Source organism: Haliotis asinina, chromosome 10 (assembly GCF_037392515.1).
Source record: "Haliotis asinina isolate JCU_RB_2024 chromosome 10, JCU_Hal_asi_v2, whole genome shotgun sequence".
In the NCBI taxonomy this organism is placed as follows: domain Eukaryota; kingdom Metazoa; phylum Mollusca; class Gastropoda; order Lepetellida; family Haliotidae; genus Haliotis; species Haliotis asinina.
Window position 1 is genome coordinate 5286943 of NC_090289.1, and position 24067 is coordinate 5311009.

Consider the following 24067-nt stretch of genomic DNA (forward strand, 5'->3'; position numbering starts at 1 on the left):
AAACTTCTTTTTGATAGGGTCTTAAATACTGGCGATTTTCCAGAATCATGGAATATAGGCATGGTTTTGCCTTTGTATAAGTCTGGGTTAACGTTCCGACCCCAACAATTATAGAGGTATTTCTATTCTGAAGGTCACAGGTAAATTGTTCACTATTGTTATAGAAAAGCATCTTAGAATTTGGTTAGATATAAATGATCTTTTATCAGAATGTCAAGCTGGTTTTCGCCAAAATTACTCGACAGTTGATAATCTATTCATATTGCAAGCATTGTGTACAAAATATTTATGCAAGCCGTGAGGTAGGGTAGATTCTATTGTGCATTTACTGACTTTAAAAAAGCTTTTGATTACGTTGATAGAAAGAAATTGTTATATGCACTGCTTACTAAAGGTTGTCATGGAAAATTGCTTAACGTCATTCGCAATATGTATTCTTCTGTAAAAGCTTGTATTAAAACTTCATCTGGTAGAACAAAAGGGTTTTCCACTTCTAGTGGCGTGAGACAAGGTTGCATTTTAAGCCCAGCCCTATTTATCTTGTTCATTAATGAACTCGGAGCAGAAGTATATAAAGCGTGTAGTTATGGTGTATTTGTGACACAGGATATTGTTGATTTAATGTTACTTCTTTTTGCTGATGATGTAGCCATGTTTTCATATACTGTCAGTGGCCTGCAGAAACAATTAAACGTGCTGTCCTCTTTTTGTAAGAAATGGGGTTTGGAAGTCAACTTACAAAAAACAAATGTCACTGTATTTAGAAATGGCAGTAAAATTGCTCAGCATGAACACTGGACATACGATGGTGTTCCCTTAGAAATTAAGACATTATAAGTATTTAGGATTATTCATTTCTTCTAGGCTATCATGGTCAGTATCTTGTAAGCAATTAGCATGTCAAGTGTCCAAAGCTCTTATTCCAGTTTATACACTTTTTCAAAAAATTGTAAATGTTCCATTTCCTACAGCGTGTTCTATTTTTGATGGGAAAATTGCGCCGATTTTGTTATACGGGTCAGAGATATGGGGTACAAAATATTGTGAGGCAATAGAGAAAGTTCAGTCATCATACTTTAAACGCTTTTTACGGGTTGGGAAATTTGCTTCAAATAAGGCCATCTTAGGCGATATAGGGCGCTATCCTCTTTTCATTCTCAGCCAAGTTAGAGTGGTCAAATATTGGTGTAAATTACTAAAGATGGAACGACATCGATATCCTTATCATTGTTATAATGTATTAAAAACTCTAGATGAAAATGGTAAGACCAGTTGTAACTGGGTTTCAAATGTTAGAACTTTGCTGTTCACTTGTGGGTATTCTTTTGTCTCGATTGAGCAAGACTTCGGTGATGAAGAGCTATTTCTATCCTCAACAAAGATTGCAAGATATGTATTATCAAAATTGGCACAATAGTATTTCATCTTCATCCTTTTTATGTCATTATCAATCGATAAAATCAGCTATAGAGCCAGAAAAATATTTAACATTTTTAGAAAACAAGGATTTGATGATAAGAGCCATGTGTAAATTTAGACTTTCCCTACACAATTTCAATGTCAATTTTTCCAGAAGGCATAAACAAGAAGATATTGAGCTAATTACATGTGCAAACTGTAAACTGGGTTGTATTGAAGATGAATTTCATGTACTATTAGTCTGCGATAAATATAAAGATCTGAGAGAGAGATATATTCCACATATTAAACATGTCCATAAAAACAATATGTTAATGGTACATTTACTAACATCTCAAAATCCTCTTCTTATACATTCAGTTGCAACTTTGTTAAAACATATATTTATTGCTAGATAATTATTTTAATTTGTGTTCACGTGACATTATAAATGCAGTATATCTCAACTGTAAATTGGGCCATAAGCCTGTATATTACCGAATAAAACTGTCTGTCTGATAGTGTCACAGTCTTGTATTCAAAGCAAACAGATACATAGAAATACACCAAAACTCCTTAAATAACACAAGTCATCCACACGATGTCATCAGAGACATATAATGATAAAAACGAATGAGCATGATAACTTACCCTGTCAGATCAATGTGTACTACATCTTAACGATGAGGCTTTGTGCAATCATCCCAAACTGCCACAGATTGGAATCTGTCTCTTTGACATGTGCGAAAAGTGAACTAGTGGTGTATGAAGGCCTCTTTGTTATACGGTCACAGATATGAGCAGGTTTTTCAAAGTGACTTCCCTTACAAATTTATCTTTCTCCTTCAGGGAAACCTTTTCTGCTTTGACTCCAAACAGCATTACACCAGCATTCATATTAAGTAGTTCACCTTTTTCAACCTAAATGCTAATTTACCAATGATCTTGTTTCAGAAGCTTGTTGTTTAAGACAACATTCATCATTATTCTTGCTACATGATTGTGGCGAGTAAACCAGTGGTTGAGGTTGTGAGCAAACACACACACCACTGTGGCACAATATTGAACGCTTGAACAATCCCCTGGGTGGTACCACCTGATCCTCAAAAGTCATACAATGTGACTGAGGAACCCTTCTCCATTGAAATCTTTGGGTTCCTTGACAAGACACAAATCCATGTGCAGGATCTCACCTGCAACATCCTGTTTCTTGTTGATGACGATTCCTTTGTGCTGACCTCCAGCAACATGGGCAACTTGTGGTGACGATGAATCATTGACCTTTTTATTCCTCTCCATTTTGATATAAGTGGCCTTGCCCTTCTTTGAAGGTGTCATCACGATTTCTGGAATAACAATTGTAAGCATATAAATTACAGCAACCTCTGTATATAACATTACCATAACAGTTGTCACAAAATGTCTTGTAGGTCAAGGTCATCTTTGTATATTTTAGCTGAGATGCATATAACGAAGTACAGTTGAACTAAATTTAGTAGTTCTTTTCAGTAGTTACAACTGCAGCTTTTTATATTGATTTGACATTTCTGCCATCTTTTACTAGGGAAATGTTCTAAGGAACTTCGGACAATGCACATACAAATCTGTTTTGGATACTACAGCAGCACAGTGACTGGGTGAGTGAATGTTGCTTTATGGCACTATTCAGCAACATCACAAGAGTCTATATACAACCACTCAGGTAAACATGAGATGGAAAGCAGGACCACTGATTCACAACAAGGACCAAACATCATCCAGGATACAGAATCCTCACTGCCATCATCAGACACGAGTCTAAAGTATAGTTCTATGCAGTACCCACCCATCCAGTAATATCTTGGCCGAGACACTTGACATGGGCTTCACACACTGTACTCATGGAAAATCAACTGTTTTAACCAATAGGCTACCCCATTGCCCCACTTTATGAATAAATACTAAGGACCTTCCATAAGTCCATGTTTCCATGATTAGTTCCTCTTGTTGATGGCTATGTATAAACTCCTGTTGTCTGGTGCCAGGTCCTTTCAGTATGCAGCTGCTACCCTTAGAAACTGACTGCCTCTTGACCTAAAACTAGTACTAACTCTGCCACTCTTCAAAAACACACTCAAAAAACACCTCTTTCAACCATATGTTTCATAAATCCATGTATTTTCTTGTACATATGAACTGTGACTTGTCAGCTCTATGTCCCTGTGTGGTGGAAGAGCAGCGATATGTAAATACTCATATTAGTTTTGTTCCCACTGGTTGAAAAAGGTGCCTGGCAAACACCAAAGATGACGGATGTTGTCCAATAGCATAATCCCAGCATACCTACACCCAGCTGAATTCATTAAAACTTTTCAACTCCAAACAGGAGTTAAAAAATCCCATTGCCCCACACCCGAGACAATTCAGTTGTCATTTCAGGCAATAAAATAATGGTATCTTACTTGTCTGTGGGTTACTAGAAAATTTCCACTTATGGTTTCAAACTGCAAATAAATTTGAATTTCTTTTCCTGTCTGCTCTAAATGTAACCATTAAATTTCACAATTATAATAATGTAGAGTTGTCTTTCTTTGCTATTTATTACTTTTCGATAGATAGTCCAGGAAACATCAACATCAAATACCATGTTGATTAATTCTTTCATATTTACATCATCATGTTTGTGTCATAAAATCAGGACACGTGGAAACCTAGTCAGGACAAGTTACTTTCTTAAAATCACTTGCCCTGTGGCAAGTGGCTTTTACAAAAAAATGTTTAACCCCTGCCAAACAATCACACCTTGCTTAACGTTCAACCTATTCTGTCAACCTTACAACATCTGTCAATCTATGACCTAGAGCACCAAACCTAGAAAAACAATATTTCAGATTAGCGATGCTGGACTTAGACAGCTTAGCCAATCAGACGAGTAGCACAGATATGAAAATGCCTTGCTTCTGACTGGATGAAGGGTCTGTAATAACTTCTTCAGAATGACTTTCACTGTGCCAATAATGGAACTATTTTGGCAGGGTTTGCCGGGGCACTATGTTCGTGCTGATTTTGCATCTGCAGGATCATCAGTATTGATCAGAATGTGGAAATGAAGATATCAGAGATGAGGAGGATGCAGGCTAACGTCTAGATGATATTTGCTCATGGTGAGATAACAAGGTAATGTTGCAAGGACCTGAAGCCCGATCTATATATAGATCTGCAGTTCCACTAACAATACCACATGGACAACATACTGAATCCAGAGTTCCCTTCTATCCTATAGTCACTCACGGGCCTATACAGCTATCACCAATGTCCTTGCACAATACTCATTCAAGAGTCAACCTATGACCTTATCAGAAAACATTGATCGTATTTGCAAGCTACAATTGTCAAAAGAAACTTAAGGACAACCCAATTAGCTTTTTCATATGAATCATTCATGTTTTTGTTTATTGTATATTGTATATATTTGCATAGCACCAATATCAAGCTCAGTCTAGCTAAGGCAATTTAGTTTTCTCGATCACTGGATGTCAATATCAAACAGCAAAATGTATTATTAATCTCAACTCCCTGGCATCATACAACTCTTGGAACCACTAGACGTGCCAAGTTAATGTGGCTTTGCCATCTTTTGTTGCATCATGTTGAATGATGCAATTATCAATATTGAGGGCATCTGATGAATCAAATTTGGACGAGATGAACCAATGATTGAAATTATGGCAGTCTTACGCATTGTGGGAGTATGCAATGAACCAAGCTGCCATGTCTGTTCCATGAAGCTGCTTCTTCCTACCAGAATACAGTCATCCCTCGCAAGAACGCACTTCGCGATACCGCTGATTCGGCTAAACCGTGGGGTAATCCATGGCTCCCATAAAAATATTTGAACTGCAATCACACCCCTTCAGGAAATTACCTCATCAACAAATCTGCCGCTGAGCTCTTATAAATTATGTCAACTAGTTAAATTCAGTCCCGCGTTTATCGTACATATCCATTGTGTTTCAGTTGCTTAAAACATGATGGGTTTTCTCAATAATAATCACAACAACATCGTAGTAGTAAGTAGTAAGTAGACAAGACATGCTATCAGTTGAGTTATGACGAGTACTTACAATGTTTGCTGTGATGCAACTCTCCGCACTCTAGCGCGGTAAAACACATTCATCCCAGAACGTATGGTGTCAGAAATTCAATCCCAATTTTATTTATTAAAACAGTTGACAGAAACAACGGAAACACAATGAGAGAATGGCATTACCTCATTCCATACGCATACAACTTTCGCTTACCACATTTTTGAGGATCCGTTTTTCGTGCCTACCAAGCACCAATTTCACGTTACTCTTAGCAATCACTAACAGATTACAGTCTTGTAATCCATGGACTCAGAGCTCCACGTTATTTACTCACTCAAATCACTTTCAAAGACTAAATGGCCAACATTTTGGTTTTTTTTCACAATCAGAGTTGCAAGTACCGTGGGAAGTCAGAGGTGACTTGTCAAACTGTCTCCTACGTAAAATGTATCCAGACTGGTAACAGCTTGTGTTCATTGTTATATTAAATACGGTTGCAGAAAACATGCCTTATATACTAGCCAGATAGCAAAGTAAAATAATCTGTCACAATAACAGCTTAATATGTAAAATATACTGATAATGGAATAGAAGTTCCTTGATGTAATATTATGGGATCGTTTTTACCTGAATCACCGGTACCTTTGACCAAAACATCTGTGCACAGCTGATCGCTATTTCCGGCTTAGTTGAATAACAGCAAAGAAGTATATTCATGTGAATATACATCTTTGATAACAGGTAGCATAACAGGAACAACAATTAAATTATCATGTCTAGTGATTTTGGGTTGCAAGTTTTAGCAGTTTTGTTATGTCCTTGGAAAATATGATCTTACTTGGCCTCTGTTCCACATTATCTGTGGACCAAAAGACCCGCGTTATGGCGAGGGGTGACAGTACATTGCTGGAGCCCAGTTTTAACCCTTACCCCAGACGGGGCACACTGAAATAAATGCTTCAAAAACTACAAGATACTGAAAATGGTCTCACATTCTAACTTTTGTTGCAAAAAGATCCAGCTTAACCATACTGCAATATCATTCTCACATTATGCTATTGCACTGCATGATAAATCAGTTTATGTAGAGATATCCTACCCTTAGAACAGGCAAGTATAGATATCGGTACTGTATACAGGTCTTTTTTTTGTTCTGACAATTTCTAAAATACAGGAAATTTGACATAAAATAATGATCATTTTGCCCAATTATTTCATCTAACTAACTGTGCTGGAGCATTTTAACTTGTCAATATGTATCCATTAGATCACTGATCTTACAATGAGAGGTTCATACAGTGTGTGAAATCAACCTTAACATTTATTATGCTTGTTGGATGTGCCACCATGTGTGTCAATAGTTTTGTACCCAAAGGACCCTCATTATAAAGCTATGTACTGTTGTTCATCATTCTATCAACATGTCTGGCGATGTGATGACAGAAAGTGATCCACTTTTCAAGGCAGTGTTCTAATTCTGTAGTTTAGTTTTGCAATGAAATGTATTAATCACATTTAATCCTAAACAAAGGCAATCCCATATTATAACAACAGAGCATAATCTTTTACTATGAGTGCTATTTTAAGGTGACATGTAAAAGTCTTTCATTTCACCAAATATGTACAAACTGTGAATTTAAATTTGTGCAAGCAAGTGAATCAATAGAGTTTGAAACCTGGAGCATTCCCTCTCTATAACACAAATAGCCAATCCTTGATTACACAAATGTTTCTGGGTGAGACTGTTTCATTTTTCAAAACATGTGCAAATTGATACACCAAACATGCCATAGCATGCAAACAGAACAGCAGACACTGTAGGGAGGCTTGCGCTATAATGAGGTAGCAAGGTGTATCGCTGTTACAGGATGTGACATTTGTAGCCTGGAGACATTTTACTAGCTGTTATGATAAAGACATGGGTCATTGACTTCACGTCTGGATCAAGGACACAAGAAAACAACTTCTCTTCAACACTGCAATACAAATAAGCCTGTTAAAGTTTACTTAAATCCACTTGACTGAGTCATGCGTCAGCTAGTGTAAAGGAGCTTAAAACCATAAATATGATAAGCGGTTAACACTGGTTTCCAAATCGTATTTATTACATTTTAACCATCTTAACATGATTCACTGATGTAAAATTTGACAATGACAAAAAACTTAATGTCTGTTACAAGTGTTCATTCTCCAGGTGGCATCAAATGTCCTGTTTTTCCTACATACCATTAGCATCTCGATGTTCATGTTAACTGCATAAAATGAATCTGCATTCATTATCTAAGGTTTTACCTTGACTCATAAATATTGCATCCCAGGAACCTCTATTATCCTTGCAGGTAATACAAAGTGATTGATTGGTTGGTTGGTTGGTTGGTTGGTTGGTTGGTTGGTTGGTTGGTTGGTTGGTTGGTTGGTTGGTTGGTTGGTTGGTTGGTTGGTTGGTTGGTTGGTTGAGTGAGTGAGTGAGTGAGTGAGTGAGTGAGTGAGTGAGTGAGTGAGTGAGAGAGTGAGTGAGTGAGTGAGTGAGTGAGTGAGTGAGTGAGTGAGTGAGTGAGTGAGTGATATGGCGGCGGTCTGTAAACAATGGAGCCAGGACCAGACAATCCAGTGATCAACAACATGAACATCAATCTGCGCAATTGGGAACCGATGACATGTGTCAACCAAGTCAGCGAGCCTGACCACCCGATCCAGTTAGTCAGGTAATACAAAGGTCCTGTGAAGCAACAGTTTAGAGCACTTCATGCTGGGAAATCTTCTTTAGACCCTGAATGAATCTCTGATCATGCGGACTGATGAAGCACATTTGTGTTACATTATGCCCTAATTATCCATCATGCATCTGTTAAGATGGACACTGCATCCAGAACCATGGTAAGACTTACATGAAGACATCAATAAATAAGGCTTCAGAGGGCAGTGCTGGCACAGGTACTACAGAAATGTACCCAAAGCTACATTTCTATATACAGAACAAAAACCCCCAAAGAACCAGGTTCAAGTTATAGCTATCTTTCGCCTTATTACCATGGATATTATGCATCATGGATTTTTCATCACTAAGTGCATCGCATTTCTTATGTACAGGGGCAGTGGGGTAGCCTAGTGGTTAGAGAGTTTGCTTGTCACGCCAAAGACCCAGGTTTGATTCCCCACATGGGTACATGTGAAGGCCATTTCTGGTGTCCCTGCCATGATATTGCTGGAATAGTGCTAGAAGTAGTGTAAAGCCATACTCACTCACTCCTAGACAACTAACACTCTCGAATGCATCTCATAACAGTTCCAATCAATAAGTGGTGTGGGGTAGACTCATACGCAAGTAGATTTTTGTATTCTGATTTTGGCCAGAGTAAGTTTCTGCATACAAAAACGTACTTGGGGTACATGTCTGTGGTACCTGTGACTGTAAGACCCTTTCAGCAATAAATAAGCATAAACTTCAAAACAATGAAATTTAAGATAATACATTGGTACATTAAATGTTAAAATAATCTCCACTAAAACACACTGATGACTTCTTCACAGGATTCTAATAGTACACTATGGTATTGATAGAGCATGACCTTTAGATATTATTGATATTTGCAAGGTTTACACAGCTATAAATATCCCATTCACAGCATAGAAATTGTATCCTTTGTGACATAAGTATGGGAACATTCAGTTAGAAGAACAATCTATACATGTAAGATATAGCTACATGGACTGGGTGATCAGGCTTGATGACATGATGGGATAGCATGCCATGTCTTCCTTTCTCAGCTACATAACTTGATGTGGTGACGCCTGTCACTGGATCATTTGGCTACCATTCAGTTATTTAAGAGGCTGTGGCCACACATTTTGAAGACAGGTTATTGGGGGTGAACAACAAACAAAACAACCTACACAAATCTGCTATTTACCAGGTCACCTTCTCTAACTATATTCCTGGTTGTACATGGTCATCTGGTAGCCATGGTTACTGTCAAAATGCAGGCACATCTGGTAGTCAGAGTTACTGTTAGAATACTGATATATATGACAGTGATTGTTATTGTCAAGCAGCATTTGAAACAATTGCCAGCTCAGGGTCCCAGCGCTGGTTGTTTTTGTATGGGGGTCTGTTTTTGTATGGGGGTCGGTAGTTTCAAATATCTGCATGCCCTTATGACCTTCAGTAAATTATCCGTCATGTATAATTGGAATCTCACCCCTGTTTTTTTTTTGTTTGTTTCATTCATTTTAAAGCCTGCAGGCCAACTTGCAAAATACAGTAAAGAACTTGTAAACACTGCTGTCACGTGATCAGGTGGTCAGGCTCGCTGACTTGGTTGACACATGTAACTGTATCCCAGTTGCACAGATCGATGTTTATCTTGTTTATCACTGGAATGTCTGGTCTAACACCGATTATCTACAGACTGTCATGATACAGCTGGAATACTGCTCAGTGTCGTTTAAAAGTAAACTCACTCACTTGTTCATACTTATTGCCACAGCATAGGTACATCTGATAGTTATAGACAGATATTGCTTAACACCTTTTAGGAACAATAGTACTCTGAAGTATTTTCAAATGAATTCATGTCAAGAATCGCAATAAATGTGTTCCTGTCTTACTTAACATTAATACAAACCATATCATACAGTGTTTTATATTGTCATTCATCATAATAAATAACCTGGAACCATTCACTTTGTTTCCAAGGTGATGTCCACAAATGATTTCTATCCCTCATGAATGTACACTGATTGAACAGCTGTTATTTCTGATTTGACTTTGAAATATGGTTCAGCATTATGCCATCCAAGTTAACCAAACCAGGCCAGTTATCAGGCCAGAAGGCAACATATTAGTTAGCTGTTTAACACAATACTCAACAATTCTCCAACGACATTATAGTGGTCTGTAAATAATCAGGACCAGACCTTTGTGTTGATATCGTGAGCATCGATATAGGAAACAGGGATATGATGACATGCATCATCCACATCAGTGAGTCAACCAGATCTAGTCTGTCTCACAGCCTCTGAACCACATTGTTTTCCCCACTGCCTAGCCCTCCCTGCAATATAGTGAGTCTCACAGCCTCTGAACCACATTGTTTTCCCCACTGCCTAGCCCTCCCTGCAATATAGTGAGTCTCACAGCCTCTGAACCACATTGTTTTCCCCACTGCCTAGCCCTCCCTGCAATATAGTGAGTCTCACAGCCTCTGAACCACATTGTTTTCCCCACTGCCTAGCCCTCCCTGCAATATAGTGAGTCTCACAGCCTCTGAACCACATTGTTTTCCCCACTGCCTAGCCCTCCCTGCAATACAGTGAGTCTCACAGTCTCTGAACCACATTGTTTTCCCCACTGCCTAGCCCTCCCTGCAATATAGTGAGTCTCACAGTCTCTGAACCACACTGTTTTCCCCACTGCCTAGCCCTCCCTGCAATATAGTGAGTCTCACAGCCTCTGAACCACATTGTTTTCCCCACTGCCTAGCCCTCCCTGCAATATAGTGAGTCTCACAGCCTCTGAACCACATTGTTTTCCCCACTGCCTAGCCCTCCCTGCAATATAGTGAGTCTCACAGTCTCTGAACCACATTGTTTTCCCCACTGCCTAGCCCTCCCTGCAATATAGTGAGTCTCACAGTCTCTGAACCACATTGTTTTCCCCACTGCCTAGCCGTCCCTGCAATATAGTGAGTCTCACAACCTCTGAACCACATTGTTTTCCCCACTGCCTAGCCCTCCTTGCAATATAGTGAGTCTCACAGCCTCTGAACCACATTGTTTTCCCCATTGCCTAGCCCTCCCTGCAATATAGTGAGTCTCACAGTCCCTGAACCACATTGTTTTCCCCACTGCCTAGCCCTCCCTTCAATATAGTGAATTTCACAACCTCTGAACCACATTGTTTTCCCCACTGCCTAGCCCTCCCTGCAATATAGTGAGTCTCACAGCCTCTGAACCACATTGTTTTCCCCACTGCCTAGCCCTCCCTGCAATATAGTGAGTCTCACAGTCCCTGAACCACATTGTTTTCCCCACTGCCTAGCCCTCCCTGCAATATAGTGAGTCTCACAGTCTCTGAACCACATTGTTTTCCCCACTGCCTAGCCGTCCCTGCAATATAGTGAGTCTCACAGCCTCTGAACCACATTGTTTTCCCCACTGCCTAGCCCTCCCTGCAATATAGTGAGTCTCACAGCCTCTGAACCACATTGTTTTCCCCACTGCCCAGCCCTCCCTGCAATATAGTGAGTCTCACAGCCTCTGAACCACATTGTTTTCCCCACTGTCTAGCCCTCCCTGCAATATAGTGAGTCTCACAGCCTCTGAACCACATTGTTTTCCCCACTGCCTAGCCCTCCCTGCAATATAGTGAGTCTCACAGCCTCTGAACCACATTGTTTTCCCCACTGCCCAGCCCTCCCTGCAATATAGTGAGTCTCACAGCCTCTGAACCACATTGTTTTCCCCACTGCCTAGCCCTCTCTGCAATATAGTCTGTCTCACAGCCCCTGAACCACATTATTTTCCCTAGAGCCTAGCCCTCCCTGCAATATAGTGAGTCTCACAGTCCCTGAACCACATTATTTTCCCTTAAGCCTAAACCTCCCTGTAATGCTAAAGCCCTAAATGAAGCAAGTTTAGACTTCCCTTGGTTCGGATCCTCTGGTTTCCATGGGGCTCCTTTTCAATTGAAATGGGTTCATTTGTTATAACCAAAATCATATATATTCAGAGACTAAGCATTAATCTACACCCAATCCAGCTAGTTGTTTCTGGGGCTGAACACCAGGTCTAACCCACATCTTCATGTGTCAAAAGGCAATATGGTACACTATTTACTCAAGAATGTACACAATTCCATTTTTAAACTGACTTTTACCTGCCCTCCCTTCTCCACCAAGGCTGATGCATTTACCTGGGAGAGGGTTGTAAATGTTTAAGGGATGGATATGTTGAAGTTTAATGTTAAAGTATTGGCAAGGCAACACTACCATGTCAGGCTAACAGGCTGACTGACCTCCAATAAATCAAATATGTGTGTCAAGTCTCCGGTTCACTGCAAGGCTTACTGACTGCACTTTTATGACACATCATATTGGATACTCCAACGTTCTAGGTCATGTGGTTTCTGTTTCACTTTAGATTTACCAAAGCATGTACAGCAATTCTGACTCAGAATACAGCTACTTAACAAGGCTAGAGCTCCACTACAACTGAACTTTGACTGCCTTTCACATAAAGCATCAGAAACTGTGATCACTGTATCAATCGAAAACCAAGACCTAACCATAATCCAGAAACAAATGAATACAAAGGCCATCTTCCAGAGTCTCAATGGACACTATGTTAACTGAATCAGTGTGCTACATAGAGAGAGTCTCTCTCTCTCTCTCTCTCCATCTGTGTGTGTGTGCGTGCATGTTCGCACATGCGTCTGTTTGTCTCTGCATGTGTGTTTGAGTGTGTTTATCTGGACCAGACAATCCAGTGACTGACATCATGAACATGTACTTACGTAGCTACCACACAATGACATGCATCAGCAAGTCTGACAGCCCTCCGAGTTGTCAGACACAATGAGTATCATAGTTTATTATCTTCTTTCATCATCACAAATAAACTCCCCGCAATGGAAGGGACATGACCACAGTGTCCAGAGTGTGCAGTCCATGCTCAATTGACTTATACAAGTCATTAAGGTAAAAATTAATACTTTAAATTATAATTTCTAAAGATAATAAATAACTGGGGGTCCTTAGACTATCTGCTTATCCAGACTTGGTCCTTCGAAGGATAGAAATACTATACAACCATTGTTTCAGCATTCAGTACAGCCTTGAAGCAAGGCTAACACTCCATACACAGGCGGCAGTGATGAGGCTCTGGTATTGCTCACTGTGGCTAAACAATGTCAGCTCACTTCTGGCCTGATGTATTGACATTCCCGTCTGACACACTTGGCTTGTGTTTGTTGCACCCTTGATTTATATAGTGTCGAGACTGTGTTTAATTAGGCCTTGCTCAGTATATATGTCCATGTCAACAGTCTGCATCACTTATTGATCTCCGCTGTGTGGTAAAGCATCCACACAGCTGTGACAGGAGTCTCCAGGTTATCACTGTCAAATCTTCTCACCATTCACACTATGCTTGCTTAACATTTTATGTTACATCACTGTACATCAGGATAACGTGTAAAGAACGCTTGAAAGGAAGCACAAGGTTTACCTTGAGTCCTGTATTTTAGGATCCCTGGGACACATACTTATGATTTTCAGGGGTCCTTGACAACAAAATGGAAGTCCCAGACACTTAAATTTTATAAGTAGTACTGTTATTGTATTGTGTATCAGGATCAACACATTAACTGTTACAGTAATGAAATAGCAAATGATACCATAACCTCGCTAGTATCTAAACTCTGCGATAACTTCATTGAAAGTTTTACTGAAGTATTTGAACTTTTTCTGTGTCCCTGAGGATGCGCGGATATATTTTGTTGAGTCATTAGTCAATTTTTATGATAGGATGCAGAAATTCCTGTCTTGTAAATCCCTAAAGCATACTGTTTCCTGTGAACACCTGACGTGCCTTTGCATGTATTTCTGACATAGGATACAGTCACCATGTCACAAACACTACTTATCACCACTATTTCATAGTAATTTATATACCTGTTTAAGATTTTGGAATTTAAGTGTTTAAATTCTTGTGTTCTTCTAGCAGAGATTTGCTAATGGCTTTGGAAATTGGTTAATTATGTATCATTTTGAGTGCTAATGGACACAGGATCATTATCAAAGGAAGGATTCAAACCAAATATCGAAATTAACAAACACTAATAGGCTAAATGTGATTAAACTTCATAATACCATTTAATTTTATAATATAAAGGGCAAGTTTTTTACAATGTCATGTTACAGATGATTTACATCAGGAAAGAAAATGAAAATGCTCACATACTTATTATATCATTTAACATGTTCAGTTAAGGTTGTGAGAAAGAAAAAAACACAGATTTTGTAACTATTTTTATGCTTTTCCATATTAACATTTCATTAAGCCTGCAGCTTAAAATCTTTTGAAATCATTTGCTTGTGCTTTAAAAAGTTGAGTTCCAAACCTACAAACTCAAAATAGAATCCTGCACCTCCAAAAGTTTCACTATTTTCTACTGTCATAGAACTGATTTTAAAATCTGTTACCTAAGAAGCCCAAATGGAGCCACACACACAGGTCAGCCAGAGTGAACGTATAACCTTGAAAAGTGGTTGTTAACATATTTATGTTTGTAGTATGGTAAAGTTGGTCAGCTGATGGTAATGTAGTGCCCAAATTTAACGTGACTCACCGATCACTGTCCATCATCACTATATATCAACTGTCTCACCTGGTGTGGAAGACACCTGGGTTATCCCTCCACCAATTTGATGTCATCTACCATCTCACCATCTACCAAACTTACAATCTACCAACTTGGGTTGGTTTAGATTTGTACAAATCTTTACGAATGAGTTTTAGTCATAATTATTTCATTATAGAAATGACAAGAAGTTGTTCCTATCAAAGACTGGCCTCTGTTTATTTATCTAGGCTTGGCTCTTAAAAGGATCAAAATTACCTTACATCCTGGGACTTACTCAGTACAGATTTGGAGCTAGGGCTCACAAACTGGGTACATCTGGGACTAATGATCATATCATTCTGCTCTGCCTCTAGGAAGCATCTAAGGATCAAGACGTTACATTACTGAAGACATCAAGACATCATTTATATACACAGGCCACACCACTGATAAGAATGACTTGTCAAAAACTATTTTGTCTTAAAGGTTTGTTCATTGACTAACATTAAAACTGTTTTACAATTTCTTCAAATAATTGGAATTTATGTTTTCGATAAAACCTGTTCCTTTCCCATATAAATGAGGGAACTAACTTTTCTCAAACAAAAGGTTCCTTTCCAACAGCATCCCTCTTCAAAATGAAAATTCTCAAAGAATAAACATCATGATTGAAATGAATAAGGTACCATATGAGAGAACACATGTTAATGTATACTCTACCTGTGGGTGAAAATATGAGAGTATACAAGAAAAACAGGTACTGTCATGTGTTCCCTTATTTGTTTCCATCAGTATATTATAATCCTACCTTCTTCTTCTGACGCCATTGTGACAACCTGCTTCTCCTGGTTTTCTCGATAAATCTGGAACAAGAAATCAAATCAGAGTTATGTAAGCTGAAACAGAAACAAGGATCCTATTGTCAACATAGCACATGACACTTGCTTAGTCCTGATTTTTACATGAGTAATACCTACAAATATACATACATTGCTGTGTACATGATGTAAAACTCTACTTCATGTCCTATCTCCTGATGGCACAGTGGACACCACTGGCCCCCATTCTGATGCCTGTGAACCCCAAAACTTTGGCACATAAGTGAAATAATTTTTAATTATCTTGAATTTCCTTCAAAATAAAAAAATTCCCCAAAACTGTTACATGTGGCCACAGGGTAGAAAAAGTAACAAAAACAGAAACATTTCCTTGTATCAAAATGGAGCATTGATATTGTAATTGGATGTAATTATTTATAGGCACAACACTTTGCCAGTGATAAAAATACCAGTACAAAGGTCACAGCTCACAATGGCAACCTACACAGATCCTTCCTTGTGGAATTTCAGCCAAAAAGAGCTAAAAATGGACATGACCTAATATGGCCATGTAGTGTCACGTGCCTGGTGTAGGTCTTGACTGTACTAACTAAAGGGTGGGTGATACAACCAGATAACTGGTACATTGCAATTCGATTTCAAATACAATATATTGTGATACACTTTTTGCAATTAATAGCCAATTCTGTGACTATGATCAATTATTTTCATGATGACATATTTCCTTTACATCATTATTCATCAATAGTTTTGAGAATGGTTATTGGCCATATAATTGCACTTTTTCTCAAGTACCAAGTCTTCAATTTGGAAACATTTTTAACTGATCCTTTGTACAATCACATCAGAGTCCTAATGGGCCATCAGGGCTGTGTATTGGCAACAAAACTGTACTGCAATATATTGCGATATTGGCACCCCTATTATGATACACACTGTGACATATTGGGACCTTAAGTATTTGACAGTGAGTGGCACCAGTTGTGCATGTCAATCATATTTCTACACTCTAAGTCCCGAAATACATATTTTATGGTTCTGTAACAGCAATATCAAAATTAGGGTGCATTATCATGGATACTACATTTTTTATACAATTTATGGTTTTTACAGTATGCAGTTTTCTCAGTGAATAACGAAGGAAAACATCTGTTGTGAATAAGAGTATATTTTAGTGTATATTTTATTTGAAACCATAAAGATTATCACAAAAACTTCTGATATGTTCTGTAGCCAATATAAACCACTTCTTAGAAAAAATATTGCAATATGTATCATTTAAAAAGCGTGATATACTGGTAATACCATGCAGCCCTAGCAGCCATGCAGTGGCATTGTTTCAAAAGAAAAGAAACAATAATTTTACTACCTTAGCCATGTGTTACACTTTCACAAAATATATTGCAATACATATTCTGATATGTATTGGCATTATTCTAATGCATATCGCAATACGAAAATGTTGGTAATACCCTAGTAGTAGTACTGTCATGCTAAAACTACACTGTTGTATTACCACAGTCTCTCCTCATAGTCTCCATAGTCATTATTCTACATATGATTTTCTTGAATTGTTATAATGTACATCATTTATATGTGAAATGTATGTGTATACTTCTATATCTTTGTACCTACTGTGAATATGTTATAGAATATTGCCACTGTTCCTTCATGGAATGCTATGCAATATAGGTCTTATGTTATCTCTTGTTATGTTACATGTAAGCATATTCAAAGTTTGACCAGCTGCAGCAGATTGTTTGGGTTCAGGGTTTTATGGAATGATGCAGACAGCACTATTTTATTTTCCATGTCTTTCCGAAAATAACAAAGTCTTGAAAGGAGTAAGCAGATCTGAAATATGAGCATGGGATTTATAACAGCATCAGTGCAATAGGATAAAACTTTCATAACATGATCTAGAACGCATAAGATGATTTTGAGAACAAAGAGATCTTGCAATAGTTAATCTGTGAAATTTGTTTGACTTTAGACAGGTATTGAATGAGCATATACTCCACATAACAGGATGATGACCAATACCCCACATACTCCACATTGTGTGCATATCTACGTGCATTCCAAACATCAACAAGTTACTGTGAGTCTGTGTTTTTTATGTCACATATCAATATTATCATAATAAGTCTGATAAACAAAGTGACAATGAAAGCCCAAAGTTTATGGCATCGTGTGGACTAGGTAAACAAATCATGCTATTCCCAGCTGGAAGCATCATCAACCATGTGGCTCAACATGGGGGGGCTGCCAATTTCCTATGCTAAGCAGTTTAATGTAAATGTTGAGAATCACATACTGGCTTTAGTACATCAAACCATAGTAGCCAATCTTCCCATTCCAGCTGAAATACCTGGAGCTCTCTTTTCCACATGTTGAGAATTACAGGTGATGAAGAAACCCATATTCAAGAGGATATCAATATCAGCACTCAATCCTAGTGCAGATATGGTAGAGCAAAACTGGGTTTTGACCAGGACATCCAAACATATTTATCACTGTATGAACCAAGGGAGTAAGTGAACAAAATGCCATCATCATCAATCTTATTTTCAGCTGAAAACTTGATATTGTGTCATGGGAAGCTTCAGATGATTCACAGAATAGATCAATTTGAAATATACTTGGTGGAAATCTAATGATCAGGACTCCGATTGCAATCTCTACCCTGACATACACACAATGAAATATAATGATGCAAAATATATTTTTCACTGTTTCATGAGAGAGATAATTCATTATTTTCAGCTTCTAGAATAAGCAAACATTAAATTCATTTAAGGGAATGTATTTTTGGGGTAATAAACTTTCCATGAATTGCTTATTCCTGATTTTGAAAAGACTTAAATAAATGACCCATGAAACATTGAGAACTGTTTTGCATCACTACACGTCATTATCTGATATTCAGGTAAAACTGTATCCTTAGTGTATCCACTTGTATTCTGGCCTTCAGAATACAAGTACAGCACTGCTATTTATTTCCGCCAAAATGGACTGAACTATAATTAACTTTCCAGTATCTCTTTGACGGGGCATGAACGATTTACTTATCATCATTACAAAAACACCTGATACTGTCTGCATGAAGTGAGTATCAGTCTATCTGTGATTGACCTAACAGCCTTGTATTACATTCTAGTAACAGACTGGGACAGAAGATAGAATGATAATGACATTATTTGTAGGGGCAGACAGCTGCCGACAAATTATCCATCAACATAAACACATCCTGATAAATCCCAACAAGATACAAATGCTGCATACCTCAGGAGACTGTATAAAACTGGGTCTGTGTAAACTTGACTGACGTACATTCTGTACATGACAAAAAGTTTATTCTAAAAATGTCACATTCAAGAATTTACTTCATGTTGCATTAATGAAAACATTTGATTACACTAAATTATTGGCACCATAATGGGACCCTTATGGTGCCAATGACAAACATATTCTGTGTTTCCAAAGTGTGAGTGAGTCCTACAGCAATATTCAAGAAATATCACAGTAGAAAAGGGCTTCTCACACATTTTCCCCACTGCCTTGTGTTTCTAAAGAACATTCTCCTGAAAATGTAAACTGGGAAAAGAGATTTTCCTTCCCAAGTCATGCATTTGCTGATTATGCTATGAAGATTTAACGCAGAGCAAAAGATCAAAGAAAACATGGTCACTAATGGAATTCGATCAAAAGTGAACCAAAAATGTCAGATATGCACAACAGGATTTGCTTTCACTGATATAACATCACTCTCATCCATGACACACATGTACTTTTATAGACTTCAGGGTGTCACACATATCAAATGCCTTCATTGACTAAGTAGGCTTACAGTCCAGTCATTAATGAGTTAGACTTAATTCTGCTTTGTATTCCAACTGTATATAAGAGTAATCCATTTATACTCTAACATGTCAGCTTGATGTGGGATGAAAGCCCAACTAATACAGGTGTCAGATGATTCCACTTCGGTGAGACCAGGGAGAATATGGTGCTGACATACTGAGTCACATAGGAGCAAACTCAGCATTAAAGCTTTCTGGCATGCCCAAGGAAGTGAACATGTACAGGTACTAGCAAAACCTCATTAACCTGTACCCATATCTTCTCCCCCAAATGCTGCTAACTCTTCCTACCTACATGCTTGGATTCCTCAGGAATGGGCAAAGTTAGAGAATGGGGAACTCCCTATAAGCACAATAGACTGTGTTTGTCAACAGTCATTCATGTGTTCCTTTGTATGCATACAGTGAAGTGACACATCACACCTACATGAAGGGGTGATAGGTCTGAGATGAAACAAACAGGGTCTCTTAATGAGCATTCAGGAAGCTCTGTATTGACCCTTATCGCCGTCAGACCAGTCACTGCATATACATGTATGTTTGTCCATTAGATGTTTAGAGGTTGGTTCAAGAACAGAGATTTCTCCAGGATTCTGAAGTAAAGCCCTTCATAAGTAAATTAAGGAAACTCTTTAATTTATCCATAATAAGCTTCTTCTAAACATTCAAACTCTATGTTTATCATTATTCAATAAAATCATGTAACTCTAAACATTAAAGCCTCCTATCCTGTATTAATCTTGCTAGCAGTGAGAGGGTGAGTGAGATTAGTCTTATACCAATTTTAGAAATGTTCCAGCAATATCATAGTGATTTGCTATCAGTGTAATATATGTGGCATATACAAAATCAAAACATGACCCATAGCCTGAAATAGAAAGGCAAGACTGTGACATACAGGACCTCTAATTTGAGACATTTTACTACCAGGTAATACTTGAAGCAAACTAGGCACTAAAGTCAGCCTCTATTACCAGTTGGATAAATCCCTGTACATGATACCTTTGAAACGTTATCATGATGGTGGGTTTGAGTCACACTGCATGCAAAAGTCATGAAAATATGATTTGCTAATTTCTTTAAAAAATCACACTGTTTCAAACTGAATCAAAAGAGAAAATATTGATTTAGATACAATGGATTCCCCAAAGCTTAACAAGTTTCAGGATTCTAAACACAATGACATCTACAGAATTCCTAAAATACTTCAGGAATAGATCTAAAATAGCTCTACAAATGAATGAATACTAATAACCACATGATTGATGACTGTGTAGCCACTCAAGGCTTACACTAAGTTACAGGAACAAAAACAAGAGATCAATGGACATGTGAGATAGCTTACAAATGCTTGTGGAGCCTCAAGCATAGATCCAGTTGACATCATGGCTGTTGTTTCTAATGAGGGTGTTTTAATGTCAGAACCACTCGTCCCCCTGGCCTATCACAGGAAACAGTAATGGCCCTTAGGTCAGGAACAGGAAGCTGAGGGGTGGGATGGGACAGTCCAACATGACAACATGGCCTTCATCCCCCTGTACATTGACAGACCCTACATCACCGGAATAAGGATGTGATCAAGCCTATCTCAAAATAATGGCCCGATTGTTTCACTTCCTACTGGGTTCTGTAATAATGGAGATTCCTCCCACTATCAATTGTGCATGCCAAGCCTTGCTGTTAAAGTTCATCATCAGATCAGTCTCACAATAACTGCTTTGAATTGTTTATCAAAATGTTATCAGTCCTACAAATATTGTATCATGAAATTGGTTATTTTCTAAAAAGTCACATCTGTGATGAGCTGAATATCTGTGTGACGTGTATTACAACAGGACCACTATCATGTGTTTTTAAGATTGGATTAAAAGACAGTCGGTCTGCTCACCATGAAAATGGGATTATTTCCAAAGACATCGTGTCTCTGATATGACTGCATGTATGGGAAAACAATGCTAACAGCAGCCAGGCTAAAGTCATATCTGCCATGTGTTTTTCCAGAATGGGTCAGTGTCTCTATACCTAACATTATTGCTGTCGACCTCTCTAATGCTGTTGAAGTTTTAACAGTATTTCCCTAATTGTTAAAGACCATGTCAACAAAATCTCTGCTCCTTATTTTGTGTGAGCCAGGAACTGAATCATAAACTTCAATGCAAAGAAAATGGGCAAATGTTATAAAATACAACAGCTCATTATCTAATTTATGGTGAAACGACATTCAGAGTGTTCACTGATAATTCAAAACTAACTATTCGCTGGCACAAAACATTCAACAGTCAAAACCTAAGCACTGTATTTAGTGTTGCTACACACATAAATAGTCATGTCTTTACCCAAATCCTTACAATGCATCTGCCAATATCTTGTTTTAATGTTAACAAGTTAAGCCATCTTTGATTCATTTCCTTTAGCACATACCCAATGCCCAATTTTACACTCAACCAGTGCCCACTGCCCCATTCATTAAACTGATAAAGTAAAGGTTGTTGAATACTATTCTCAGCAATACTTCAGCTACACAACAACAAGCAGTTAATAATCTGGGCTAGAAAAAAATGGTTACACAGACAATGGCCAGGTACCCACAGTCCATAGCAACAAACTACTCTCTGGTCAAGGCTTTTGACTGACATGTTGCACTGACACTTTTGCTGCCAAAACACTCAAAAGAGACAATCCATTCAGGGAAAAAGAGCCCAATTGTCTTTTCAATTAGTTTTCAAACCTATATTTGCATTTGTTCATCAAAGACACTGTTTTCATATCTTTTATCGTTTATACTTCTTCTCACTGAAAATTCTTCTGATTAACTTTTTTTAACCAGCACAATCTCAAGTTAATTACAGATTGATGCTTCCAACAATCCAGTGTATATGTAACTGGGACTAATGCTCTTGGCCTCTTGGCAATAGTATCACAGTTGTATTTAGTAGAAATGTCATCATTAACATCTGTGATATCAATCACTTGAATGAATAGTTCACTAATCCATGTGGTGGTGTGCTCAATCAGGATGAAAACAAAGCTTTGGCAACAAATGAGTCCAGAATATTATCATGCAAGAAAAAAAGACTGATGAATCTTGTATGCACCTTTTTAATGGCCATCTGATTGGAGTTCACCAGCAACCTACCCATAATCCAATAACATATCTTATAAAAACCCTGTAGAGGGAACCATTTGTCTAACATCAAGACTGTATGCATCCTATGGGTGGGATTCACATTACACCTGTATGTCCCAAGTTAAGACCTGGGCCAATCCACTCAGTAAACAAACGTCTCGGTGACTTTTCACTTTAATGGTCTGCTGTGAAAACACCATTTAGTATGTTGTCATACTTTCCTGAATAGGAAAATAGAACAGACATCTGAAACATAGCCTTCCTAAATATTCATTAATTCATGTCAAATTAATTTTTCTGAGACTGGTGTAATTTCCACAAACTGTGAAGCTATTTCCACACATCATGCAGTGTACACATTTCCACCACACAGCATTATTTCCAGATCTTTCTAAAGCATGGAACAAGTGACTGGGCAATAATGAAATGACTGACACCACAGTGCAAGGAAATAATTTAGCATTAAAGGTCACATGCAACGTAAAACACAACTTTGCGGATTCTGGTACCTTTCGGTATGCATTTACCGAAACAAATCATAAAAAATGCCAATTCAACCTATAAAGTTGAAAAAAAACGTGATGAAAAAAAAGCCCGCGAAATCGGAGTTCAAACGTTTCACTAAATTCCCCCCAGCGCTGGGGGGAAAACTGGTTTCAACAGCTGTGCTGCGCTGCGCCGGTGACGCATGCGCAGTGAATAGGTTCGCGGAGCTCGAAACAGTATGCATGCCCAGCGTCTGAGGTTGTGAGCAGTAGTCTAATCTTGGTTGTGTACACAAACAATTAAATAATCTTCTCGTTACGTTAAAAAAATCTTGTTGATTGTGGTAAGCAGTCTCTGTCACAGAGAAAGCTCAGTGTCTGGTTTATTCACACCTATATGTCTGCCTGCCTGTCTGCTAAAGACAATATGCAATACACAGCTTCAATCATTGACCACGTGCAATTTGAACTTAACACCTATCAGACTATACGACATAAAGAAAATAAGTTGAATTATGACTCGTGCACCCGAGTCCCGTGTCTGCCACATTATGTAATTAGGCACGTGTGATACACATGACATGTTTTTATGTCTGTGGGTTGCAGACATACTACATTCATTTTTTTCGGATGACTGGATCTGACGGAAACTGGTGCAAACTCTTGTCAGTTTCAAGTCATGCTTTGTACTTGGACGAATGACAGATTCCAGCCACGCAGTAGTTGACCATCTCTATTGACATGATTTTTAATTGGATCGAGCGCAAATTCAGAGAACATGTATTTTCCAAACCCAACATCTCTCTGTACATTCTTCATGGATAACGACTTCTTTTAGTGTATATGATTTTGTTTGACAACAGTATATGAATCCACACTGAAACGATGCATCAAGTACACAAAAAGAAGTTGTTATCCATACAGAATCTTACTTTCTTGTTACTG

At 38.2% G+C, this 24067-nt stretch overlaps 1 protein-coding gene across 6 annotated transcripts in view; it reads right to left on the reverse strand.

Moving 5' to 3' along the window:
• LOC137254679 (uncharacterized) overlaps nucleotides 1-24067 on the reverse strand; it is a 47220-nt gene that overhangs the window by 21755 nt on the left and 1398 nt on the right. For 3 of the 6 annotated variants that reach the window (XM_067792526.1, XM_067792525.1, XM_067792524.1), the window contains exons 1-3: nucleotides 20856-20925; nucleotides 15617-15671; nucleotides 2592-2744 (exon numbers count right to left, since the gene is read on the reverse strand). In XM_067792526.1, coding sequence (XP_067648627.1) covers nucleotides 2592-2744; nucleotides 15617-15671; nucleotides 20856-20897 — 250 coding nt within the window. In that variant the 5' untranslated portion in view covers nucleotides 20898-20925. Of the gene's footprint in view, nucleotides 1-2591; nucleotides 2745-15616; nucleotides 15672-20855; nucleotides 20926-24067 lie in introns of those variants that run through there. The other 3 variants (XM_067792529.1, XM_067792528.1, XM_067792527.1) reach the window with 1 other exon arrangement.